The 24253-nt window shown below is 34.0% G+C and overlaps 5 protein-coding genes across 6 annotated transcripts; 4 read left to right on the plus strand and 1 right to left on the minus strand.

Moving 5' to 3' along the window:
• The first annotated feature begins 53 nt into the window (after positions 1-53).
• Positions 54-2096, plus strand: LOC123203003 (cytochrome P450 81Q32-like). Its single transcript, XM_044619159.1, has 2 exons — positions 54-1092; positions 1327-2096. Exons 1-2 carry the CDS (start codon positions 160-162, stop codon positions 1945-1947), a joined length of 1554 nt encoding a protein of 517 aa, XP_044475094.1. The 5' UTR covers positions 54-159; the 3' UTR covers positions 1948-2096.
• Positions 2097-2281: 185 nt separating this feature from the next.
• LOC123203005 (cytochrome P450 81C13-like) lies at positions 2282-4239 on the minus strand. Its single transcript, XM_044619161.1, has 2 exons — positions 3156-4239; positions 2282-3071 (listed from the first exon to the last, which is right to left on the minus strand). Exons 1-2 carry the CDS (start codon positions 4053-4055, stop codon positions 2454-2456), a joined length of 1518 nt encoding a protein of 505 aa, XP_044475096.1. The 5' UTR covers positions 4056-4239; the 3' UTR covers positions 2282-2453.
• Positions 4240-5144: 905 nt separating this feature from the next.
• On the plus strand, positions 5145-6726 carry LOC123203776 (cytochrome P450 81C13-like). The gene is made up of 2 exons (XM_044620251.1): positions 5145-5940; positions 6027-6726. The coding sequence occupies exons 1-2, from the start codon at positions 5926-5928 to the stop codon at positions 6441-6443; spliced, it is 432 nt and encodes a 143-aa protein (XP_044476186.1). The 5' UTR covers positions 5145-5925; the 3' UTR covers positions 6444-6726.
• A 1018-nt stretch (positions 6727-7744) lies between these two features.
• Positions 7745-8664, plus strand: LOC123202594 (MFP1 attachment factor 1-like). 2 transcript variants are annotated; one of them, XM_044618543.1, is made up of 2 exons: positions 7745-7917; positions 8043-8664. In XM_044618543.1, exon 2 carries the CDS (start codon positions 8060-8062, stop codon positions 8522-8524), a length of 465 nt encoding a protein of 154 aa, XP_044474478.1. In that variant the 5' UTR covers positions 7745-7917; positions 8043-8059; the 3' UTR covers positions 8525-8664. The 2 variants fall into 2 exon arrangements, with proteins under 2 accessions (XP_044474478.1, XP_044474477.1); XM_044618542.1 differs by having other exon boundaries at positions 7746-7917; positions 8034-8664.
• Positions 8665-20940: 12276 nt separating this feature from the next.
• On the plus strand, positions 20941-21696 carry LOC123202808 (F-box protein GID2-like). The gene has a single exon (XM_044618951.1). It carries the CDS (start codon positions 21053-21055, stop codon positions 21512-21514), a length of 462 nt encoding a protein of 153 aa, XP_044474886.1. The 5' UTR covers positions 20941-21052; the 3' UTR covers positions 21515-21696.
• The last annotated feature ends 2557 nt before the right edge of the window (positions 21697-24253 follow it).

Here is a 24253-nt window from a genome sequence, read left to right on the forward strand (position 1 = left end):
CTTTTAAGTAAACAACACCACATTCACTGTCTTTGCAAGCAAAGCAAGTTTGTCAATGGCCACAGACTTAGTCAAATAAACCATTTTTAATTCCTCACTTAATAATGAATGATTGGCCTTACTAGACTAAACAATCAATCTCACTGGAATTAAGAGTGAATGAATACTTCCATTCTCATGGAGAAATCATGGTTCTTCATCTTTTCTGCATCCTTTTTTCTCTTTCTCTTTCTCTTTCTAATTTTGAAGCAATTTCTAGTAAAACCAACACCATATAAGAATCTCCCACCAAGTCCTCCTTCATTTCCGATAATTGGGCATCTTCATCTCCTGAAACAACCCATCCACAGAACACTACACAGTCTGTCAAACAAATATGGTCCAATTTTGAATCTTTCATTCGGTAATCGCAGAGTGCTGCTCGTATCTTCCCCATCGGCAGCAGAGGAATGCTTTACTAATTCTGATATCGTCTTTGCCAATAGACCCCGTCTTCTTGCCGGCAAGTACCTAACCTATGACTACACCACCATGGTGGCCGCCCCTCATGGTGATCATTGGCGCAATCTCCGCCGCCTTGCTTCACTTGAATTCTTCTCAACCAGTCGCCTTAACATGTTTTTGGGTCTTAGGCAGGATGAGATCTTGTTTTTAATTAAAATGCTATATCAAAGTTGCCGGCAAAATTTCACGAAAGTGGAGATGAAGTCAAAGTTATTCGCGTTGTCTTTTAACATCATCATGAGGATGGTTTCCGGGAAAAGGTATTTTGGTTTGGAAATTGGTGAGTCTGAGGAGGCTAAGCGTTTCCGAGAAATTATAAGGGAGATTTTTGAAGTTAGTGGAGCATCAAATCCAGGGGATTTCTTGCCCTTTTTACGATGGCTAGATTTCCAGAGCCATGAAAAAAGAATAATAACAGTACATAGTAAGTCTGATAGATTTATGCAGAACTTGATTGATGGGCATCGAAACAAAAGAAATTGTTCAGCTGGAGAAAGAAGAATCGACACAATAATCGATTCAATGCTGTCTTTACAAGATTCTCAGCCTGAGTACTACTCTGATGAAATTATCAAAGGCATGGTGACGGTATGTCTTTCCTTCAACTATTATATTGACTTGCAAACTTACAGTTAAACTGAATTTTTCCAGGAAAAATTCGGTGGGATATTTTCAATTTGATAACTGGTAGATCTTTCTTCAAATAAAAATTCATGTTTAGATTAAATGTCCCATGCTAGCTTTTAGCGTGGGATTTATATGACTTTGAATTTTCCAATTTCAATAGTTTCATCCTTGTAATCCTACTTTTCTCTTCAACAGACACTGTTACTTGCAGGCACAGACACATCCGCAGTGACTATGGAATGGGCAATGTCACTTCTCCTGAACCATCCTGAAGTGCTAAAGAAAGCCAGAGCTGAGCTTGATAATCTTGTTGGTCATGATCGTTTAGCAGAAGAACCTGATTTGGCCAAGTTGCCTTATCTCCAATGCATAATCAATGAGACTCTGCGACTGTTTCCAGCAGCACCACTTCTAGTGCCGCATGAATCATCCGATTACTGCAGAATCGGTGGGTACGATGTACCCCCATCAACAATGCTGTTTGTTAATGCATGGGCTATACATAGAGATCCCAAAGTCTGGGAGGATCCCACAAGTTTCAAGCCAGAAAGATTTGAAAGATTAGATGGTGTGGGTGAGGCTTATAACTTTATACCATTTGGGCAAGGAAGAAGAGCGTGCCCTGGGGCTGGCCTTGCAAATAGGGTAATGGGGTTAGCATTAGCCAGTTTGATTCAGTGCTTTGAGTGGGAGAGAATTAGCGAAGAGGAAGTGGACCTGACAGAAGGAACCGGTATTACTATGCCCAAAGCCAAGCCACTTCAAGCTATGTTCAAAGCTCGCGAGTCTATGTTCAATGTCCTTTCAAAGCTATGATAGTCGCTTTGATTGCTTTTGTATCTTATTAATAATATTGCAGTCTTCCTTTGTAATGAAATCTATAGGATTTAAAAGTTGTTTATGGCTTCCCTATCTTCTTGTATAGAGGTTGATTTGATGTTTATATCGGATTTCAAAGTTGTTTATGTTTGATCTATAAATAGGATCAAAAATACTTGAATCAAACTTAACTTTCGAACATAATTCATAAATTTGACTCGTTTTAATAAAATGAGTCAAGTTTATGCTTTGATAAAGAACATTCTTTTGGTTTAGTTTGCTAGTTCAAACAACATTTAAAATTAGTCCAAACGACATCTTTCATAAATCATACAAACAAACCAAATCTAGATGATTTTTATTCAAGTAGGGTGGACTTTGGTATCTGCAATAGTGACAACAATACATTACAAGTGATGATTTCTAGAACTGCCTAAAGGCATGCATATAATTCTAAAGCTGTGCGACTCTGTAACTTGTAAAATTCCAGAAACAATTTATGTCTACAACTGAGAGAGGAATTCAATCATATTTTGGCGTGGGGTGCACATAGCCACCAAAGGCTTGGCCTTGGAAAGAGAGAGTCCATAATGTTGACTCATATCCACCTCCTCCCCAACCTTTTCCCAATCAAAGCATCTTATGAGAGCGGCCAATGCCAAAGAAGCTGTACGAATAGCCATGCCAGCACCTGGACAAGTTCTCCTCCCCATTCCGAAAGGAATGTATTTGAATCCCTCTCGTTCAACAAAACTGTCTTCAAATCTTTCAGGCTTGAACTTCGTGGGCTCCTCCCAAACCTTGGCATCCCGATGCATCGCAAAAGCATTCACCAATAGGATCGTGCCTCGCGGTATGTTATATCTTCCCACAATACAGTCTTCAGATGATGAATGGGGTAACAAAAGCGGTGCCGGAGGATATAATCTAAGTGCCTCATTTATGACACAACGAAGGTATGGAAGCTTAACAAGATCCAACTCACTTGGCAGGCATCCATCTCCAACATTCTTGTCAATCTCTGCGCTTACCTTTTGCAAAGCCTCAGGATGATTCAACAGTAGCGACATTGCCCATTCTAAGGTAAGCGCTGCTGTTTCTACTCCCGCAATAAACATCATCTGACAATTTCAAAACATTGAACAAATTACTAGTCTATATACAGGGGAATAGAGAGAATCAATGTACGGGTGCTTAGTGCTTACCACTATGTTGCTTTTGATGACTTGGTCTGAATAAAATTCGGGGTCTGATTCTTGGAGGTACAAGAGAGTTTCGATCAATGACCTGTTATTTTCCCCATTCCTGATTGTAGAAGTAACTGTTTTCTTTAAACGAATTTCATCTAGCAAATTCTGCAGATATTCGTCTCTCTTCTTTTGAAGTCTTACGAAACTCTTCTCTATACCTTTGTAACCAATCGACCGCAAAATTGGGAAAAAATCACATATATTCATGGACAAACTAGGAAAAAATCTTTCCTTGAAGTCCAGCAAGAATTTCTCCAGAACTTCCATCTCTGCTTCCTTCACTTCAATACCAGGCCTTCCAGCAACAATTCTCATAATGAAATTAATGTTTAGAAGTGAGAACAAATTCTTCAAATCCACCTTCTTGTCATCTCTGACTGAATGCATATAAACTAGGCGAAGCAGGTTGCGAACTTCATCCTGAAGTGGGGTTAAAGACTTTTGAAGACTGGTAGTCGAGAAAATTTCAACAACAGAGAAGCGGCGGCGGCTTCGCCAGAGATGACCGTAAGAAGCCATCGCAAACGAGTTGTAATTGTAGGTAAAATGATCCCCAGCCAAAGTTCGAGGGCGGTCTGCAAATATCTTGTCGTTCTTTGTGAAGCATTCTTCAACAGCTGATGGAGAAGATACAACAAGTATAGACTTACAACCAAATCGGAGATATATGATTGGACCATACTGCGATAACAGATCCTGCAGAGCTTGGTGGAGCGGCTTCTTGATAAGGTAGAGGTGACCAATGATTGGAAGTGTCGGTGGGCTCGGTGGTAAATTTTGCTTGTAATTCAATATAAGTTTGATTATCATGAAAATGGAGACTATGAGAGCAAGGGTACAGTACAAATTTTCCATGGGAAAATAAGAAAGAAAATTATGTTCAAGAACAAACCTGAGATGAAGATCCAGTCCAGATATGGATGTTAAATTCTTTCCAAGTTGCAGAATGAATTATTGTTGCTATCGCCTATTGGCAATTTTTTTTCCACTTTGTCGTGATGTGCTGCAGGTTTTGGCAGACCAATCAAATGGTCCATGAAAACTACATCTCACTGCCCTGAATTTTCTCATTCTAGTAGCCTTTCTCACATCAGCATTACCAAACCAACCCTACCGTAAAATATATCTTTTTAAAAATAAAATTATATCTACTTAAGATAATTATCAAATTAGTAGATTTAGAATTTGAGATTTTGTCATAATTATAGAGTATTTTAATTAATTATTTAAAAGGAGAGAAAGAAAATATAAAAAAAGTCAAGGATAAAAATTTATGATAAAAATGGGATAAAGTTGGTTATGGGAAAACTATTTTTTTATATTTATTCACAATTATAACTAGTATTTAATATTTAATAATAAAATTACTTTATTGCCCTTAAGTAAAGGGGAAAATTTTCGATGAAACGTGAGGTTCTCACGTAATTCTGGTGGGAAATAGCTGTCCTCCCCCTCAAAATAAATTAATAAAACCGGGCTCCATAGAGGAGCCACTCTTCTTCGACATGGTGAGAGCCTTAGTGGCGACTGAATCTTCCATTCTTATCGTTTGGCGAATGATCGTAGAAGACAAAACTTCCCCTATACATATTATTATCAAGCAGAGCTCAGTCAATGGCAAGCAGACAACCAGCCATACTACGTAATAGCCGTCTGGGGAAGCAGGGTAAACTCATCCATCTCTCTGCAAAACGACAAAATTTTCCGGCCTGAGTCCTTTTGTCGAAAGATGACAGAAAGAGAAGCCCAAAATCAAATAATACAACAACAATATATGGGCACGCCTGTTCTCCTCCATTATCATTATTCCGTCATAGATTAGAGGAATGGCAAATTCAAGCTGATGGAAAAAAAATATGGTTATTCATTGTGTCCTCGTCATGCTTGCTCTTCTTTCTTCTCATTCTGAGGAATTTTCTACTGAAACAAACACGATAAAAGAATCGACCTCCAACCCCAACTTCACTTCCTATAATTAGCCATTGTCATCTACTGAAACAACCCATTCATAGAACATTACAGCTCCTTTCAAACAAATATGGTCCAATCGTGAATCTTTCATTTGGAAACCGCTGTGTGCTACTCATGTCCTCTCCATCAGCCGCCGAAGAATGCCTTTCTAAAAATGATATTCTCTTTGCCAATAGGCCTCGGCTTTTTGCTGGCAAGTACTTGAACTATAACCATACGACAATGGCCGCTGCTTCTTATGGTCCTCATTGGCGCAATCTTCGCCGTCTTGCTGCGCTTGATATCTTCTCAACGAATCGCCTCAACATGCCTTTGGGAGTTAGAAAGGATGAGGTTATATTTTTACTGAAAAATCTTTATCACAGTTCATGCCAAAATTTCGCAAAGTGGAGATGAGGTCAAAGCTATCCGAACTTTCTTTTAATATCATCATGAGGATGGTTTCTGGGAAAAGATATTTTGGGGAAGAAGTCGACCACCCAGAGGAGTCTAAATGGGTTTTAGAAATCGTAAGGGAGATTTTTTGTGTGTGGAGCTTCAAATCCAGGAGTTTATTTACCCTTTTTACGATGGGTGGATTACAATGGCTACAAAAATAGGGTAATAAGACTGCATCAGAAGTCTGATAGATTCATGCAGAGTTTGATTGATGAGCATCGAAAGACAAGGAATTCTTCAGATGAAGGAGGAAGAATCAAGACGATAATCGATTCTATGATGTCTCTACAAGTGTCCGACCCAGAATCCTGCTCTGATGAAATTATCAAAGGTATGATAATGGTATGTCTAAAAAGCTCTGTTTTATTGTTAATCCTACATTTTATATGGACTTCCATGGATTTGTAATTTTAACAGGCGCTGCTAGTTGCGGGAACAGACACATCATCTGTAACTGTAGAATGGGCAATGTCACTTGTGCTGAACCATCCTGATGTGCTAAAGAAAGCCAGAGTTGAGCTTGACCGTCATGTTGGCCATGGCCGTTCAGCAGAAGAATCTGATTTGGCCAAGTTGTCGGACCTCCAATGCATAATCAATGAGACCCTTCGGCTGTTCCCAGCAGCACCACTTCTAGTGCCACATGAATCATCCGATTACTGCACAATCGGAGGGTACGATGTACCACCGTCAGCAATGTTAATTGTCAATGCAATGGCCATTCATACAGATCCCAAGGTGTGGGCGGACCCTGAAAGTTTCAGGCCAGAGAGATTTGCAGGACTGGAAGGTGAAATTGAGGCGTATAAGTTAATACCACTTGGGCAAGGATGAAGATCCTGCCCTGGGGCTGGCCTTGCCAATAGAGTAATGGGGCTAGCATTAGCCAGTTTAATTCAGTGCTTTGAGTGGGAGAGAATTGGTGAAGAGGAAGTGGACTTGACAGAAGGAACTGATCTTACAATGCCTAAGGTGAAGCCATTAGAGGCTCTGTGCAAAGCTCGCGAGTGCATGTTAAATGTCCTTTCAAAACTCATGGGCTTAATTTTAAACTGTTTGCCAATTCTATGCTGTAACTTTAGTAATATTTGTATTATGAAATTTTCTTTCTTAACTAGCAACTGAAAGAAAATTGTCCGCTGTCAAAATAAATTACTTAGATTTATAAAATATTAAAGTAAATGTTAGAATTACACCATTAAATGAGAGGCCAAATGACTATATTACATCCAATCCAAGGTTTGATGAAAGAATATGTTTCCATCCTTAAAGTTTAAAAAAAATCAATTTTCCACCTATATATTAAAATCAACCATTAATTTTAATAGTAAAAAGTATTTATATTTTTTTATTCAAATATTATATGGTAAAGTGTAAATGAGGGAGTAAGTGTTATTTTTTAAAACCTATTAGAGGCAAATAAAATTTCTCTTATCTTATTTAAAAAATTATCATATTCCCTACATATTTTTAAAAAATATATAGTTCTAATAATTTTAATATAATAATATTTACGTTTATAATTTATTACTTTATTCATTTCTTTGGCAGTTTAATTGGGACTTTTGAAATTTAAAATTTTCAAAAAAAATCACTTTAAACTATTTTAAAATTCCTAAAAACCTTTTAAAATTGGTGAAATTATTCTTAAAATTTTTAAAATTATAATTTACCTCAAATATATATATGATTATATATTATTAATATATTTATTTATATTTATATTTGTAACTTTTTAATTTTAAATAAAATTAATATAAATTAGAGATATAAAAACTATTTAATAAACTTTTAGGAACACAACATTATTTTGTTATAAGGCCTTTTGCCTTTTTAATATTTTCATAAAAAAATTTAATAGATATTTTAATAAATTTAATAAATAAAAGAAAAATTAATTTTTTTTTATTTAAAAAGTAAAAATCCATCATTATATAAAAACTTGGGTGAAAAATAATCATTTAACCATAGATGAGATGATATCATATTAAATGTGTAAATAGTCTATATTAATTAATTTGTAAATATTCTATATTTAATACTTAAAAAAATTTAAATATCGTTCACACATTAAAATAGACTGATTGAAATATTAGGTGGATTCTAATATTCGGATAAATTATCAGATTTGAAGGAAGATTTGGACAGAATGCAAAATCCGAACCATCAATAAATATAGCGTTATGTGATTTTATTTTCTTTCGTATGAATTTACGAAGGAGATAGCAAGTAATTTTTAAGTAAAGTAGAAACCATAAAAGGAAAAGGTAGGTCGTCAGTTCGTCGCACATCAAAATCAGATTAACTTGTAAGCTAACCCTGCACCCCTGTCTATGTTTCTTTCTTTACATTTCCCAATAATCTTCTGCCTAAATTAAAAATATAAGAAAATTTCCAAATCGAATATTATATAATTAATCATAGGGACAACAGGCGGACGCTCCGATCCGATGGAAACAGAAGCTGAAAGACCTCAAGATCCCCAAAGCGACTCTCAACAGGATTCAAAGAAGCCCAATTCCAGCAGTCTCGCGTTCCGCATATGGCCGCCGACCCAACGCACGCGTGACGCGGTGATTGCGCGCCTCGTCGAGACGCTCACTACTCCCTCGGTGCTCTCCAAGCGGTACGGCTCCATGCCGGCAGACGAGGCTGACTCTACAGCTCGTTCCATTGAGAACGAGGCGTTTTCTGTTGCTGATCTCGAGGCCGGCGCTGCTGCTGAGGTTGATGGAATCGAGGTTCTCCAGGTCTATTCCAAGGAGATCAGCAAACGCATACTGGAATCCGTGAAGTCGCGCGCTAGTGCTGTCGGTACTGGTTCGACTACTGGTTTGGAGGACAGTAAAAATGGTGCGGAAGCCGCGGGAGAGGCGAGTGAGGATGCTGTCTCTTCTGCTGAGATGCAGACTTGATTTCTCTCCGGAGGTTTCAATTATAGTTATGGTATGTTAGGGTTTCCGTTATCATTTATGTTTTTGGAGGTTCGGATCTGCTTTTGTACTTATAATACTGATTTATTACCCAATATTATAGTTATATTATTTTGTGATCATCCTAGGGTTTTGAATATCTTTTCTTGATTAATTTTATCTATTTCAGCTACAGTTGTCGCAATTTTGTGCATTTTTGATTTTCTATGAAATAATGATGCGCGACATCTTTTTTTATTTTATTTTAATTCCAATTTCAATTTCTTTCTCTGCCTAATGTTGTGTGCATTAAGTGTTCGTGTGTGCTCGCTCTTCCGAAATTAGGATGCGGTGTTGTTCATTGTGGATTACTTGGCTGATGTATTAGTTAAGAATTGCAGTTGCTGAAAGAGAATGTATTTTATTATGAAGGGAAACCATGGGAGACACAAATCCTTGAAGAAAACTACCATAACCCTTTGCAGCTTGAGTTTGATGTAATGAAATTGAAATTTTGAGTTTTATTTCCTAGAACTTTTGTTCTTAGTTTGAAAACTTAATTTTAACTTGTATAAATTAGCAGAATATTTATTCTTAGAAGTATGTCATGTGGACATTAATAATGTCTAGATAGTAGATACCTAGTTTGGCTGGGTATGGGTAATATATATGTGTTAGACCATGAAGATTTTATTGATTCTGCATTTTTTATGTGCTTTCAGCATAGAAAAGGCATTCATCAAGGAATTTCATACAACTTGACCTTTTTATGCCTAGTTTGATAGTCCTTTCAAAATTGGATGACCTTTTTCTATTGATTTACTGTCCTTCTTTGGGCCATGACATCACTGTTCTTTTATTTGCAGCATTTATGAAATGTGATCTGTTTTAATTTTATTATTCTACTTATTTCCTCCTATAGACCATTAACCAATAACTATGTATATACAAAAATTCTTTGTACCTAATTTTAATTTCATGTCAAGCATTTTAATGGTATTTCCAAAATAATAGCTTCAAAGGTTGTTGTTGGCCAATTGTTAGATTGTGTTGAATCAAGAGCCAATGCTATGGAAGGGAAATGTGTTTAATCATTTCATTATAATAGTGGGGTGTATGATTTATCAAGCTTAGATGTGATTAAGAATTACAAGTTCTGCCACAATTAAGACTGAATTCCTACTTTATTACTGAGCTCATACCTGTATTCATATTGTGATTCAATATTTGGTATTTTCCACTGAGTTGATATTATTGGAATCATAAATGTTATGGAAATGTTGTTTGCTGAGCTTTAGGTTGATGTTTTGGAAATCTTAATTTTTTAAGTTTAAAACCATAATCTCTGTGTTAATTTTTTTTTTTTTGGTCCTCTCCATCTGTTTAGTTTCACTATTAGTAATACACTTCGGCTCATTTTCAGGCCTCATCTTTCATGCCAGGGCAACATTTTGACTTTGATGACCAGGTTGCCCATTTTGTGAGATTATTTCTTTTAAGATTTTCAGTTTATATTCTTAGATCTTAAATTTTTTTTCTTAAAGAAACAGTTGGAATAGTTACATATTAATAGCCGATTGATTTGAAATTCAGCTCATGTTTTAGCCTAAAGGACCTGGTCAGGGTTGATTTTGGAAGCTTAGGGTTCTGTTTACTTTTGTTCTTCCATCATTTGTTATTGCAACCACCTTTAATCTGAATATATATATCTTCTCTTGAAATCATGCTCTCTTGCTAGTGCAGTGTCTAAATCCCATCAGACATCTTGCTGCGTTTTGTTGTTGATCCTGGTGTACTATTTAGGATTATATGGAAGACAAATTTTGTTAGATTTAGCTTCATACTTCATATGTTCAAATAATATGGCATCTCCTTTTCAACTTAATTATGGTTGCTTTTCCTTTATTCCTTGCATTTTAGAACTATATTTATGTGATTGACTGTATCCATCTTTTAGGAAACAGCAACCTGTTGGTTGTATCTCAATGTATTGAAGATTGAATTATAATGTCACTGTTCCGATTTGTAATGTTCCTCTTATTGATTGATTTGAAATTAATTTGTATGCATAAAATTGATTTGGCTTGACGGTGCTTAGATTTTCTCTGCAATGGTTCAGAAGTGTAAAGCTGACTTTCCCCTGGAAGTCCTGAACTTAATTGTTAGTCTGTAGCATGATAACATCTTCTCTTTCTGGTTTCCCAGAATCTGTATTGCCATTTTTGTATTGAAGTTTTGACCTCATATTCCGATTGTCATATTTTATGAATAGACCTAAATTTTTAAAATGAAAGCCCTTAATTTTTTGGAGTTAAGTTTCTTATTTTTGTGATAGTACTTAACGCAAAAGTAAAGTTTCAGCTTTTGTTTGCTTTGATTATGCCCGGGGAATAATGTAGATTTGTATTGTCAATTTTATTTCTAATCATCTATTAAAAATCTCTTCTGTGCAAAATCTCCCAAGTTGGTACATCATGTAGAGATGACAATTTTGGCTAGGTCTTAGGGATTTGATCTTCTTCAATCCTAACAGGGAAGAAATTTTTCAATAAAAATGGGAAAAGAGACGAGAACGGGGATGAAAAAAATCTGTAATTGTGGATAGGGATACATGTATCCCCTCCCCGTCTTGCATTGCCCCTTCCCCACCCTAGTCTCATCTTACTTCTCGTCTTCGTTTCTTTATATTAATATATTTATTTAAAATATTAATATATCTTTATAGTTTTAAATTATTTATATTTTTTAAATTTATTTAGGTTTTTGTTATATATACTAAAGTGGTTATATATTATATTAGTGACATTTGAAATAATTGATCGGTTTTAATTTTACTTAATTTGGTTATTTAATATTTTATATTGTGTTTAAAAGGTATAAGAAAAAAAAAAATTCTTATAGGTATGGGGAAATGATTTTTTTCCATAAAAATGGGGAGAAGATTTTTTTTTTGTGGGGAGAGAATAGAGAATAATTTTTATCCCTATAAAAGGGATAAGGATTAATATCCCCTACAAAGACATAAACAGAGATGGGGATGGAGATCCCCTCTTTGCCCCTCCTATTGCAATCCCTAATACCATGTTTGAATATAAATAATAGGTGGATGCCTATTGACAATTTCACCTTGAGAAAATTAGGTTTCAGCCTCTAGTTCAAATCCACATTTAGTTTTAGCGTGCAAAACTTGAGATAGAGTTACAACTTGGTAATTGGATTTGAATTTGGATTGTTCGTCTCTTTGATGACGCTGTTGTCTTCTCAAATAATATTATTTATATAGTCTACTATATTATTATCCTATTTACAATCCTCTGATGATACTACTGTACATCATCTTGGACGAATTCAACAAGGTGTTATAAGCTCAGGCAGTCAGGCTGGCTCTTGTCGGGTTTTGAAACCATTGTTTTATTTGGCACGAATGTTGATGGTGTAAAGGAAATTAATTATTGATTGAGTAGTCAGTAAAATTGACCAGAGACTTGTTTGTTCCCCGTAGTCGTTTATTTAGCCTATTATTTTATATTGATTCTGTTTTGAACATCTTTTGTCTTATAAGATTTTTGAGGGCCTCGGCGTTGAGGAAAGTTGATGCTACAGCTGACGGCTGTTTTGATGAACCACTGAGCTTGCAGACTAGGCATGGATTATGGTGGATGTAGCAGGTGGCAAAGAAATATTTATTATTTGGAATATTTGAAAAATTGACCATTGATTTGTTCGTTTTTCATTATCTTGTTGTGAATGCTTTTAATTGGGAGCCTACTGGTTGAACAACCAGCCTCCTCCTATTCACATGGAGGTTTTCTCCTCCTTTCATTTTGATTAAAAAATTGGAAAATTATTTGATAGAAAATAAATATAAACATTCATTATGGATTGGGATCGTGCTGTGGAATGTCGGACTGACAGCCTATGACATAAATTAGTACCGCCCAATCCCATAGAGCCTCAAAATGGTGTTGGGTTATTAAATGGGTTTTAATTCGGAATAAATCAACAAACTAAATTTATTAACTCATTCATATAAATTGAAATGATAAATTATTATTTGATGATAATTATTTTTTAATCTCAAAATTATTTAATTATATTATAACATTAAATTATATATATAAATTAGTAAGATTAATTTATAAATTTAGGAGTACTCTTTAGTTCCACAGTTTACTGGGCAACAAACACAAGTAATAATCATTGAGAATTATGTCAGCATGAAACAGGGAGCCCTTGAATTTGATATGGATCTGTCATTCTTTTTGACGATTAGAGTATGGTGGGAATTTTATTTAATTTAAAGATTAAAAAAAAACTTGTGCATTTCTTGAAATAGTTAGGGCTTAGGGGGTTGATCAAAGTAGGATAGGACTACTAATGCGTATGCTTTGAAATGAGCCTCTGAGAAAAAGGATAATTGCTACTTGGGAATTCAACTTTGAGGAATACCAACAACATTTGACATTTGCCTTTTTTCCCTGATCTCGTGCATAATCTTAGACCAAGATTGTACTCTATCCCCTAAATTCAAAGCTAGCATCATATCATATGGGCATTTTAGAATTGGCAAATTGAAGAAAAGGACATGAGGAGAAAAACATGGCGACATTTGGAAAATGTTGGCACGAATTGAAACATGCACAGCTTGGGAAAGTAGAACAAGTTTACCTCGACTTATGAGCTGTGGAAATTTATCCGTCGGCCTTTGAATAATTCAACTTTCAGTTGTTATGTAAAGTCCAAGCCACATTTTTTTCGAGCCTATATAACGATACCATCTATTCTATCGACACATGTGACACACTTACGTTATCGAAAGAACATGGGCTCTTGACCAGCTCACAGACTTCGTGCAAGTATCTCTGATTAATTATAGGGAGCGATGCATTGAAATTTTCTAAAACCAGAGCAATATGCAACATGCTCTTTACTAGGTTAAAAAATGTTCTTGGAGTACAGTAGATGAGCCGTCTATAAGATCTTCAAGTATATATACTGTATATTTGCACAAGGGTATGTAGAAATTCATACTACACAAATTGGTTTACTATTTTTTTTTAATTTGAACAGGATTTTGGTTAGATTTCTAAATTCCTTGAAACTTCTTTTTCAGATTGGTTGAGATCATTGTTAAATAAAATATTTATTCTTATTCTGGGTAATGATTCTTATTCAAATTGTCCTGTAATATTAAAAATTGTACAATATTTAATCAATAATATTCATTTAGTTACATCCCAATTCAGAACTCTTTCAATCATGAATCACACTGCAGCTTGGCAATGAGATGAGAAATTAAAGATGCAAAGAGAGAGAAATTATGGGTGATCTCGAGGGTGCATTAAAAGATTTTCTATACTTTATGCACTAATTAACTGATTACATCGTAAAATTAATACATAGAATGAATCGAAACAGAAATTAAGATTACAACAGATGAATGAACCAGAACAAAAATTCCCAGTTAACAGTATTTTTCTGAGAAAACAAAAGGCTAAAATTTGAACTTTGTGTAAAGAAGAATATGCAAAACCAAAAGAATATATTAGCTTCTGAAGGTGCAACTTCTAATGACCAGAACCCCGATCGCTTGGGCCGGAAGACAATCTAAAGGCCAAGCTTTTTACTGATTGATGAATGCTCGAGTTTTTGGAAGGAAGAGAAAATGAAACGGTGGCAACGTGCTCGCTTCCAGTCCCAGAAATAGTACTGGTGTCCGTCAATGACCGGAGGATTCTACAATGGGTAACGCTAAACTGTGTTGATAATACCACTAGGATTATCAGAACCAACGCAAACAATGATGGCTTCATTGATGCTGCCATGCTACCTTTGTTTTGAAATCTTCTCTCTAAAGATAGATACTATAAAGTTGCTGATTAATGCCTACATGCTGCTAGACATGTGTCTATATATATATTTGAGTTGTCTGGAGAAGACGGTGAAACGCTGCGTAGTGGGACCTTTACAGGATTATTTGACCGGTTTTTTTTTTTCTATTTTTCTTTTTGGAGATTCAAATGGTGAACCAATGGGTGTACAGATTGAGAAGCCGTGAAGGGTGAGCTTGAGGATAGAGAATAGCTTTTACTTTGACAATTTTGATGGCATTGGGAGTTGACTCTTTCTGATAGTACTTGGCTTTGGCCTTTGGATTGGCATAATAAGTAAAACTTTTAAAGCTGATTACGTGACTCATATAGATTTAGGTTAAATTTTTGTGGTTTTTGCATGATCACGTTCAAATAATAAGCCTGGTTTCACACGGTTTTCTTCATCCAAAGGGTGTATTCCTATAACTTAACTGCTACGCGATGACCTTTTTCTCTGCTACTCTTAATTTATGTCATGAAAACAGCAGCTAGCTAGCTCATAGTTTACTCATCTGCGTGTACATTTCATGCCACGTGTTGTGTTGAAAATCCAGGTAGATGAATGATGATAAACAATGGAATCGAACTGAATGCGTCATTTTTTTCTTTCTTGGGTATTTTTCCAGGAAAAAGGGTGCCTAATGCCTATTATTATATATATCAAAGGCGGTGCATAGCTGGGTTTGAATTAATGGTTTCCTTATATATATATATAATTGTCGGTCTAATTCTCTTGCTTTAGTTTCTGAAACCGAAGGAACAGAGTCAACTGGAGGACCCTTAATTTTGTTTTAAATTTAACTGGGCAACACAACACGGATTACCATTTTCCGTGTTGGCTAGCTCACAGTCACAAGACGGTAGATGGATCGTGAAGTTGAAAAGGCCGTGTCTCACTCAGCTTAGCTGCTAGCTGTTTGTGTCAGGAGCTTTTCGAATATATAAAATGAGTTCTTTTCCTACACTCTTTATTAGCTTACGAATTAATTCAAAGTAAGAGGCAATTTTCAAAGGGAGACTCGACAACTTTTACAATTTTCAACATTCCTGACGGAGAATGTGATGGACCACTTGCTAGCTTCTGGCAAGAGGAGCGATTTACACATAAAAATGATACCATGTAGGTGTGAAAATGTGAAACCAAGACCAGGTCTAGCTTTCGATTTTTGAATATTGCCAACAAACAAGTTACCAGTTAGAAGAAATCAACCACCGTATACTATTCATTATATGCATTCTTGCTGCTTCTATGGAGTTGAATCATCTGTCCGAGCCAGGCATATATAAGCCAAAGGATGAATCATTTCTGCCTGGTGACAAATACATCATTTTTATCATCGAAAGAAATGATGATTCATCTCCAAACATTTTCGTCCAATGACAAAAATAAGAAGTTATCGGAAAAGGGAAAAAATGGGGAGAGAGAGAGATTGCGTTGGAAAAAGGAAGAACGAATAAAAATCTTTAGAGAAAAATATAATATTTTAAAATTTAATTTATGAGAAAATCATTATTTTTATAAATTTAAGGAGGAAATAAATAATATTAATTAGTTCAATTAGTTTTAATCGTTTACAGATAAATGATTAGATTTTCAATATTTAACAGAATATTGATTTATAAATACAACAAACTTTAAGTGGAAATAAGTCATTTGGCCGCACATATATCATCACGTTATTAGGTTTATATTTCATAATCTTGTTAAGAATATTAATTATGGTAAGCATGTGATCGACACAATCCATATACATAAGAATTTCATTTATTCCCTTGTCATCCTCGTGAGCCATGAGGAGTATGTGGTGGTTAAATGTAAACCCCACTCCTTATTGTGTTGCAAGTTGCAACTGTGCTACTATTCTCGAATCGGCAATGTTATATTCACCTAGATTTGTCTATATAATTAAATATTTAAATGATATATCTCTGATAGTCAATACATTGCCATAAATGTTTTATGGGACTCAGGATTACTATTTATGGGTCTTCATAATTGATTTTTGAATATAAGCTCTCAGGACTTCATCTTCGGTTATAAATATAATCTCCATATAGGCCAAAGGATTTTTTCCAACCCCCACCCCCAAGTATGCTGTTTTTTCAAATTTATGTCCCTTAACTTTAAAACTCTTATTTACCCACCCATCGACGATTAAAATTAACTGAGTTTATTAATTATATCATTCCTCCCTCCTAAATTTTAAAAACTAACAATTTTCTCTGTTGTTTGGAGATCGTCAGAGAAGTCTCTTTATTATCAAAAAATTAAGATCTAAAAATTTGAAAATCTTAAAAGAAAATATTGTTTTTGAAAACTTAGGTTAAAAATAAATGATTAATTTTTATAATTTATAAGAGAAAATTTAAATCAAATTTAAATTTATTTTTAATATTAAATATAAAATAACGATTTTACCCTTAAAATTAATATATTTAAACGTCTATGAATGATAAACAAGATTTTTAAAATTAATTAAAGCACTTCATGTATAATTGTTTCATTTCTTCTTATAAAGATCTTAGCAGAATGAAGGAGCCTGACCAAACGGCAAGAGCCGCCTGTGCCGGCACTTGTCAGTTTGACAATTTCACCGTCTGAAAACAAACTCGCGCTAATGATATTCATGCCGTGACATATCTTGTTTCCCTCCATCTGTCAATCACGAGCTAAATTAAATCTAAAATTTGGTAGATACGCCTCAGCCTTTCTCACATTCCATATTCTTATTTGAAAATCCCAAAAACATATTAAAATTATACTTAATTATTCCAAACTAGAATTTATTTCCTTCTTAACGTTTGTCCTATTCTGAAACAGAGATCTCTTGAATCACATAAAATAAAATTTAAAGTACAACTGTTGAAGTCTCGAAATTCTTTATTCCCCTGCGGCCCTACATGAAGAAGAAGAGCCTCTTCTTGCTTGCCTCTTCTCTTATATATACCCCTAAAGAAATGTTCATTGATTCCAATCAACTAAGGACATAAAAAAATGAAGCCACCTCATCGGATCATCTCTTTGGCTGTGTCCATCTCTGTCATTTTCATCGTTATCTTGATTTCCTGTTCTGTTCATGTAAATGCTACGAGGCCTGTCAACCACCGGCTTTCCCCTGTTTCATTCAACAAGTTGAACATGGCTCAGGCTTATTCTGGTCCCAGTAGAAGAGGGATTGGTCACAAATGATGTGCTGAGGACGCCTTGATGAAATCACATCAAGAGCTTGTTGGGCAGTCATATCCCGCATTCTTATGCTAGTTTATATCTGCATTTAATTTAATTTTTTTTTTTGTTTCATAACAATGTCAGGCAATTACAAGATTCTGTAAGAAACGACTAAACATAGAATTGTTGAGTTACTGTATAAGCGTCTTCTTTGTATGAATGTTTAATAGTTAATACATGCATTGGATTGGCAACCATTTGCTATTTTAATGTAAGTATGTGATAACAATGTGAATTAAACATGTCAGTTAGCCATGACAGGGCAGTTCCGGCTATAGTTTGATTCAAAGCAAGCTTGAACAAGCACGAGTTAAAACCTAAAAGTTTAATATTTTTAAACTCGAATTCGAGTTTTAAGAGTGTTTGACTTATAAAGATCGTGAGTTTTAAAAATTTAATACGAATTAATTAAAACAATATTGTTTTAGTATCGAATCAAACTCAAAACTCAATTAGAGCTCGAACGCTTTTAAAACAAGCTTGATGAGCTTAAGCTTCACTTCATTAAAACAAACTTAAACTTGATTCAGTTTGAATTTAATCCTAGTTTTGGCACAACCCTCACTGTGTTTAGAAGCTAGGTCATGCTTTGGTTGTCCGCCAAATTGGCAGTCCTAATTGGCAAGGCCGATTCACTAACGTGTTAAGGCTGGCAATGGAGGGCCTGAATTGGGCTGCAAGTTGGGTCATTCCCCTACCTTATCTAATGTGAATACAATTGGAATGGACACAAAAGTTAGGACAAGATGTTCGGTAAATTAGGCACATAACACAACAACGTGCCCAATTCTTACTTGCTCTAAGTAGCTAATACACCCAACTTGGATTTGGTCCATCAGCCAAATTTGGCAAATATTCAGTCGAAAAGCTGGTACGTAACGGGCTTCTTCCTCTGTTTAAGAAAGGCCTAATGGATTACATACTTCCCCCTTTTTGGACGATGGTGACCCGATTAAGTAGTCCATTCCTCAAATGAAATGGACATACTTTAAGCAGCCCCACCTTATTGAAAGTCCTAACTTTTCCTTAGTTCCAAAAATAAAATTATGTCGATCAATTGAATTGTTTTGATTAAGATATGTTAAATTTAATGATTATAATTTTAAAAAAGATTATTTTAGAATTTTAATTACTTTTGCCTATAGTTGGATCGAAGATTTAGCTTTGATTTGCAGGTAAAAATAAAAATTATCTTGAATAATATATGTTAAGATTATATAATCTAATTAGACATTACTATATTATATAACATAAATATTGTATCTTGAATGAAAAAAAAAAAAAAGGTATTATATATTTTAGTAAGTTTAAAGGTTCACATGCAAGGAAGACTTTTAAGTTTTGTAGTTTACCCAGATTCAAGAACGTCATAATCATGTGTTGTGAATAAATGGACCTTAATTGTCCGTTAACCATCCCAACATGATTGAAGTTTCTATCTCTTTGTCCTCTCTAGGCACCGTTCAGTCCCTTTTCCGTTTAAAGTACTGTTATTTGAATCTAATTTTAAATATTTAAATTAAAATTAAATTTAAATCGAATTAAATTTAAATAAGATAAAACTTTTTTTCAAGTGAGTTCAACTAGGGTTGGACCTAAATTGAGCTGATTCAGCTTGATCTGAATTTGTTTATTTCTAATATGAATCGAGTTTTGATTAAAAGACTCAACTTATTTTAAAGTCAAACCAAACTTGAGCTATAAAAAGTTTGGTTCTATTTGACTCGTGAGTTGAATAGATAACTCGATCTGATTCAAACTTGACTCATAGTTCAATTTAATTTATGTTAAATAATTATTAAACGACATTATTTTATTAATAAGTGACAAATTCAAACCACGAATTCGAGTCAAACTCGAATTGAACTATTTTCATTTGAACCAAACTCGAACCATCCTTAATATTGACTCAATAAATTCAAGCTAAACTCTAATCAAATTATTTTTCATTATAACAGAACTCGAACCAAGGGATGTTTAGGCTTGACTCGGTTTGTATCCACCCCTAAGTTCAGTTCATTTTCAAGTGAGTTCAACTCGTTTTCAGTATGGGCTAGTTGAGTATAAATAAACATTAATTCTAATTTGACTCGTTTTATAATTTAAGAGTTCATATTTAACTCAAGGTCATATAAACAGGTTAAACTCAGTTTAAGTTCACATAAGATATTTGATTAGATTCTCTAATCGATGTTATTTTTTTATTTTTTTAAGTAATGCATCAATTTGCAAGCCGAACACAATTTTTGTATAGATTTGTTTTTTCTACTACTTTATTTCTTGTATTTAGATTTATATTTATTTATTTTATATTTATATTTAAACTCGTTTGGATTGGAAATAAACTTTGCTCGAAGTTTTTGATGAAGAAATGACCGGAGGAACCTGTCAAAGATCCGGTTGCAGATAACAGGGCGTTGAGAAAAAGCCAAATCTGTCACTTTCAGGACCGGATTCTAAACAAAACAATATCTGGTAAGATTAAAAATAATTCAAAGAAGAAAACAAGAATTTAGATGGTTATAAGAAAAAGAAAATAACACGTGGTTTATTCCCAACCACTCATCCTTCAATCAACTTTTAACGCATCTTTGTTTGTTCCCTTGTGTGGAGACTTGTAAATATCTTAATGATGCTGTCTTATTTTATGTTTATTTCTTCCAACCCATCCAGCAGCGTTTACACTATGCTTTGGTGCGCCATGACTCCTGCCACAGTCAAGCCTATTATTATTATTTTTTTCTATTGCTTCAAGTTGCCTGCCTCGTCACTAATTTCATTTTTATTACCATTAATTAACAACTAATCTCTGTCCGATGTTGCTTGGGCCTTTTAATACCTTGTCTCTTATGGTTAAAACCAAACTATCTTGGTTAAAATCAAATTATCTTGATTGACACTAAAATCGATGCGATTAAGTGAGTGGGGTTGATTTCAAAGTTGAACTGTTAAAAGATATTTAAATATTTATTTTCATATTTAAAATTCTATTTTATTTTCATTTAAACTATTATTAAAAGTTTTATTAAAGTAATGATATATATATATATATATATTTAATATAAAAATATATATTTAGATAATATATTATTATATAATTAAATTTTATTATATTTATATGATTACACTGTATATTTATTTATGCATTTAAAAATTTTTATAAATAGTTTTATTGATTTAGAATTATTCTGCAAAAAAGCTAATACCACCCATTAAAATGGGAAATATAAAAAAAGACAGGAGGGCAAAATGGTAAATTAACAAGGAGTAAAAAAGACAACAAAAAAAGTAAGAGAATTGAAGTGCATTGATTTCTCTTCTTGTCGTCTTCGATACCCTCCAAGGTGAGCTCTCTAACCCATACCCCCGACCCAACCCACTACCAAACCCCTCGTCATTTCTGTTTTCTCAAAGCACTCCTTCATCATCATGAAGCGTACGGTTTTTGATTCTGCGGATTCCGGAGATGACCCAAAGATGAAGAAAGTTAAACACATAGAAGACGAAGAAGAAGAAGAGGAAGTTAAAGAAACGGGACTCATGAACTTGGACGAAAACCTTCTTTTCGAGGTTTTGAAACATGTCGATGCAAAGACTCTAGCCACGGCGGCCTGCGTCAACAAGCAGTGGTACAAAACCTGCCAAGACGAGCGTCTTTGGGAGCTGATCTGCACGCGCCACTTGGCTAATGTTGGCTGCGGTACCCAACAACTGAGATCCGTGGTCCTTGCTCTTGGTGGCTTCCGTCGCCTTCACTCTCTCTATCTTTGCCACCGGGTCGTCGGCTCCAAGCAGCCGCAGCGGTGGGGAAAAGACGAGGTTCATCTCTCCTTGTCCCTGCTTTCGATTCGCTACTATGAAAAGATGAATTCTAGTAATCGGGGTAGTTGATTTATCAATCATTATTATCATTATAATTATGTATATTTTTTGTATGAGTTTCCACTTTTATTGTTTTCTTAATATGGGTTGTGCCTGTGTTTTCCAAATTTTTGTATGTAAACTGGGTTTTGGTAACTTGATCTGTACCCTTATGATATGAAATTGTGAACTAATTGTTTCCTTGTTTGCGAGATTTGTGTATAATTAATTATTTAAAATTGTTTCGGTTAATCGGGAATGAGGCTATGAGGTTGCGATTTGGAGGATAAACAAAAGCAGACAGAACCAAAAGGGTCCAGTTGTGTTTAATGTCCGTTTTTGGCTGTGTTTTCTGGTTCATTTCATGGCCTAATTGTAAGAGACAGAGAGATGGGTCTTGTATTGATTTAGATCTGTAAATGCCCAAGTCTCCTGTGAAAACGATAACGATGTTGTCGTATTATTAGTTCTCTTCTGACTCTCTCAGCTCTATGAGAAGCCAAGGGGTAAATCAGATTCACACCCTACACCTCTGTCTTGACTTTTTTGTATCCATCCTAAATTTTTTTCCTTCTTCTTTAACTATCATTTACAGGTTTAATTTTTTTAGATTTCTTCCATTTTCGGAACTATATGTAACTTTTTATTCTGCGAAACTGCCGAATATTTCTATGGTAATTTTTTTTTGTACTGAATGTAAATGGCTAATGCCCTGTTCTTAAGTTTCCCACCATGTTCCCTAGTTTGGCATTTTTAAGGCATAGTTTAAGTTTTGATGACCCAACTGAAGTTCTAGCTAGGAAGTAGAATGAAGTTGCTGAATTTTGGCTTAGATGCTTAAATTTGTAACTCAAAATACAAACTTTGAGACCCTTAAATTGGAAAACCAGAAGGGAAAAGGAAAAATTTAGACCTTTAATGTCTACCGCCCGGATTAACCTGAGCTTCTTTATTGGTGTTTAAATTCGTTTATAAACAGTGGTATCATATTCTTGTGACAATTTCTCTCACTCTCAAGAAGTAATTTAAATAACCAAAGAAAGAATTCGAAATATAAGAGGATAAAAATTCAAATTTTATCCAACTTAGCTGTAATGGTGGAATCTGTCTATGAAAAACAGTAACAGTCAGAACCAGGGAGGTTTAAAAGCCGATGTAATTACATACATTTATCATTGGCAGGAGCACGAACAGGAACAGGACATTCTGTGGAATTTCAAGAACTCTAAGATAAACTGGTATTTAGATTCAGATGTTGAAGTTGAGTGCAGGAGATTGATTTTGACGTTTTCCAATCCGAATTGATGCTGATGACTGATGTCAACTGAACTTACATTTTTGTACTATCCAAAACCCTTTATAAAAGTATTGGTCAATTGTAATACGTTTTTCCAAGCAACAAAATCAAATCCTACTTGCAGAATTATAATGGGAATAGACATTTATTTAAAAAGACTAACTACGTGGAGATATTTATATGGAATATGTTAAGGTGCCCCCATTTGAGTAGTTCCTTCAAATTAAATGAGAAAAATTAGAATATGACATAACAATGCATTCATACTATTTGATTAAATAAATTTAAATCAAAAATTAAATTAAATTAAAGTTAAATGGTAATAAACTGTCTTATGAGTAGTTAAAGAACAAAAATCCCTTATTGTTAATAGGCAAAAGATTTATTCCCGTCTAAGGTTTATTAAAACCCTAAATTAATATATATCAAGTATTAAAAATTTAAATTTTCATCTATGGGTAATTAAAATTATCAAAATAAGTTAATTTTAAAAGAAAAATTATTATTTAATTAATACTATATTAAAAATAATAAAACTTTATCTGTTTCCTTTTCAGATTTATAAAACTAATAATTTTTTTCATAATTAAATTTTAAAATTGTATATTTTCCCTTTTGCTAGGTTTTTATTTATCCCTCTGGCAACCTTTTTCCTCAAGTGAACTTCTCTTCTGACAAACCCTTCTCTCATGGCAACCCATGAGCTAATGTTTTCATCATTGACGAAACATCTTTGTATCTCTTATTGTTAATATTTTTTGGGTGTTAAAATGAAAATCAAATGGGCAATTATGTAATTATTTATACACCTATTTATTAGAAACTCTAATTGGATATGAACAACTAACTAATGATAGAAAAAATTTTATTAATAATAAAATATTAGAGAGGTTTTTTGGTTATTTGATTAAAACTTAGAGTTGAGAACTACCTTTTAACGACTAAATAATATTACGCGTCTAAATATGTGATGGGAATTGGCCTATCTTCAAACTCAAGCCACGCAACCAATTATAATTCCGTTTGGTTAAGTAGAGGGCATGGTTTTCATATCCGGACCACCTATTGATTGGGTAAAAAGGTTGGCTTGGGCCATTTCACATTTGGACTAGTGAGAAAGTATCACAGTTGAATAAAATTATGTATATAATTTTATATATAAATAATAATATATTATTATATAATTAAATATTATTTTATTTTTAATTTTTAATTATCTAATTATATAATAATATGTCATTATTTATATATGTAATATTACCGATCACAGTCTTACAAAGGCGTTGAAAACTTATTAATTACAAAGACGCATACATTTTTTTTACAGTGAATGACATTTTTCCACCCAAGTTTTGGGTTTAAAACACTTTTCTAGCTCTTGATGACATGTATAATACTTTCCCACCTAAAATCAAGTATAAATGATATATTTACATCTAAAATTAAATTTTGTTATTAAAAAGTATAATTAC

This window comes from Mangifera indica, chromosome 19, assembly GCF_011075055.1.
Source record: "Mangifera indica cultivar Alphonso chromosome 19, CATAS_Mindica_2.1, whole genome shotgun sequence".
NCBI lineage: Eukaryota > Viridiplantae > Streptophyta > Magnoliopsida > Sapindales > Anacardiaceae > Mangifera > Mangifera indica.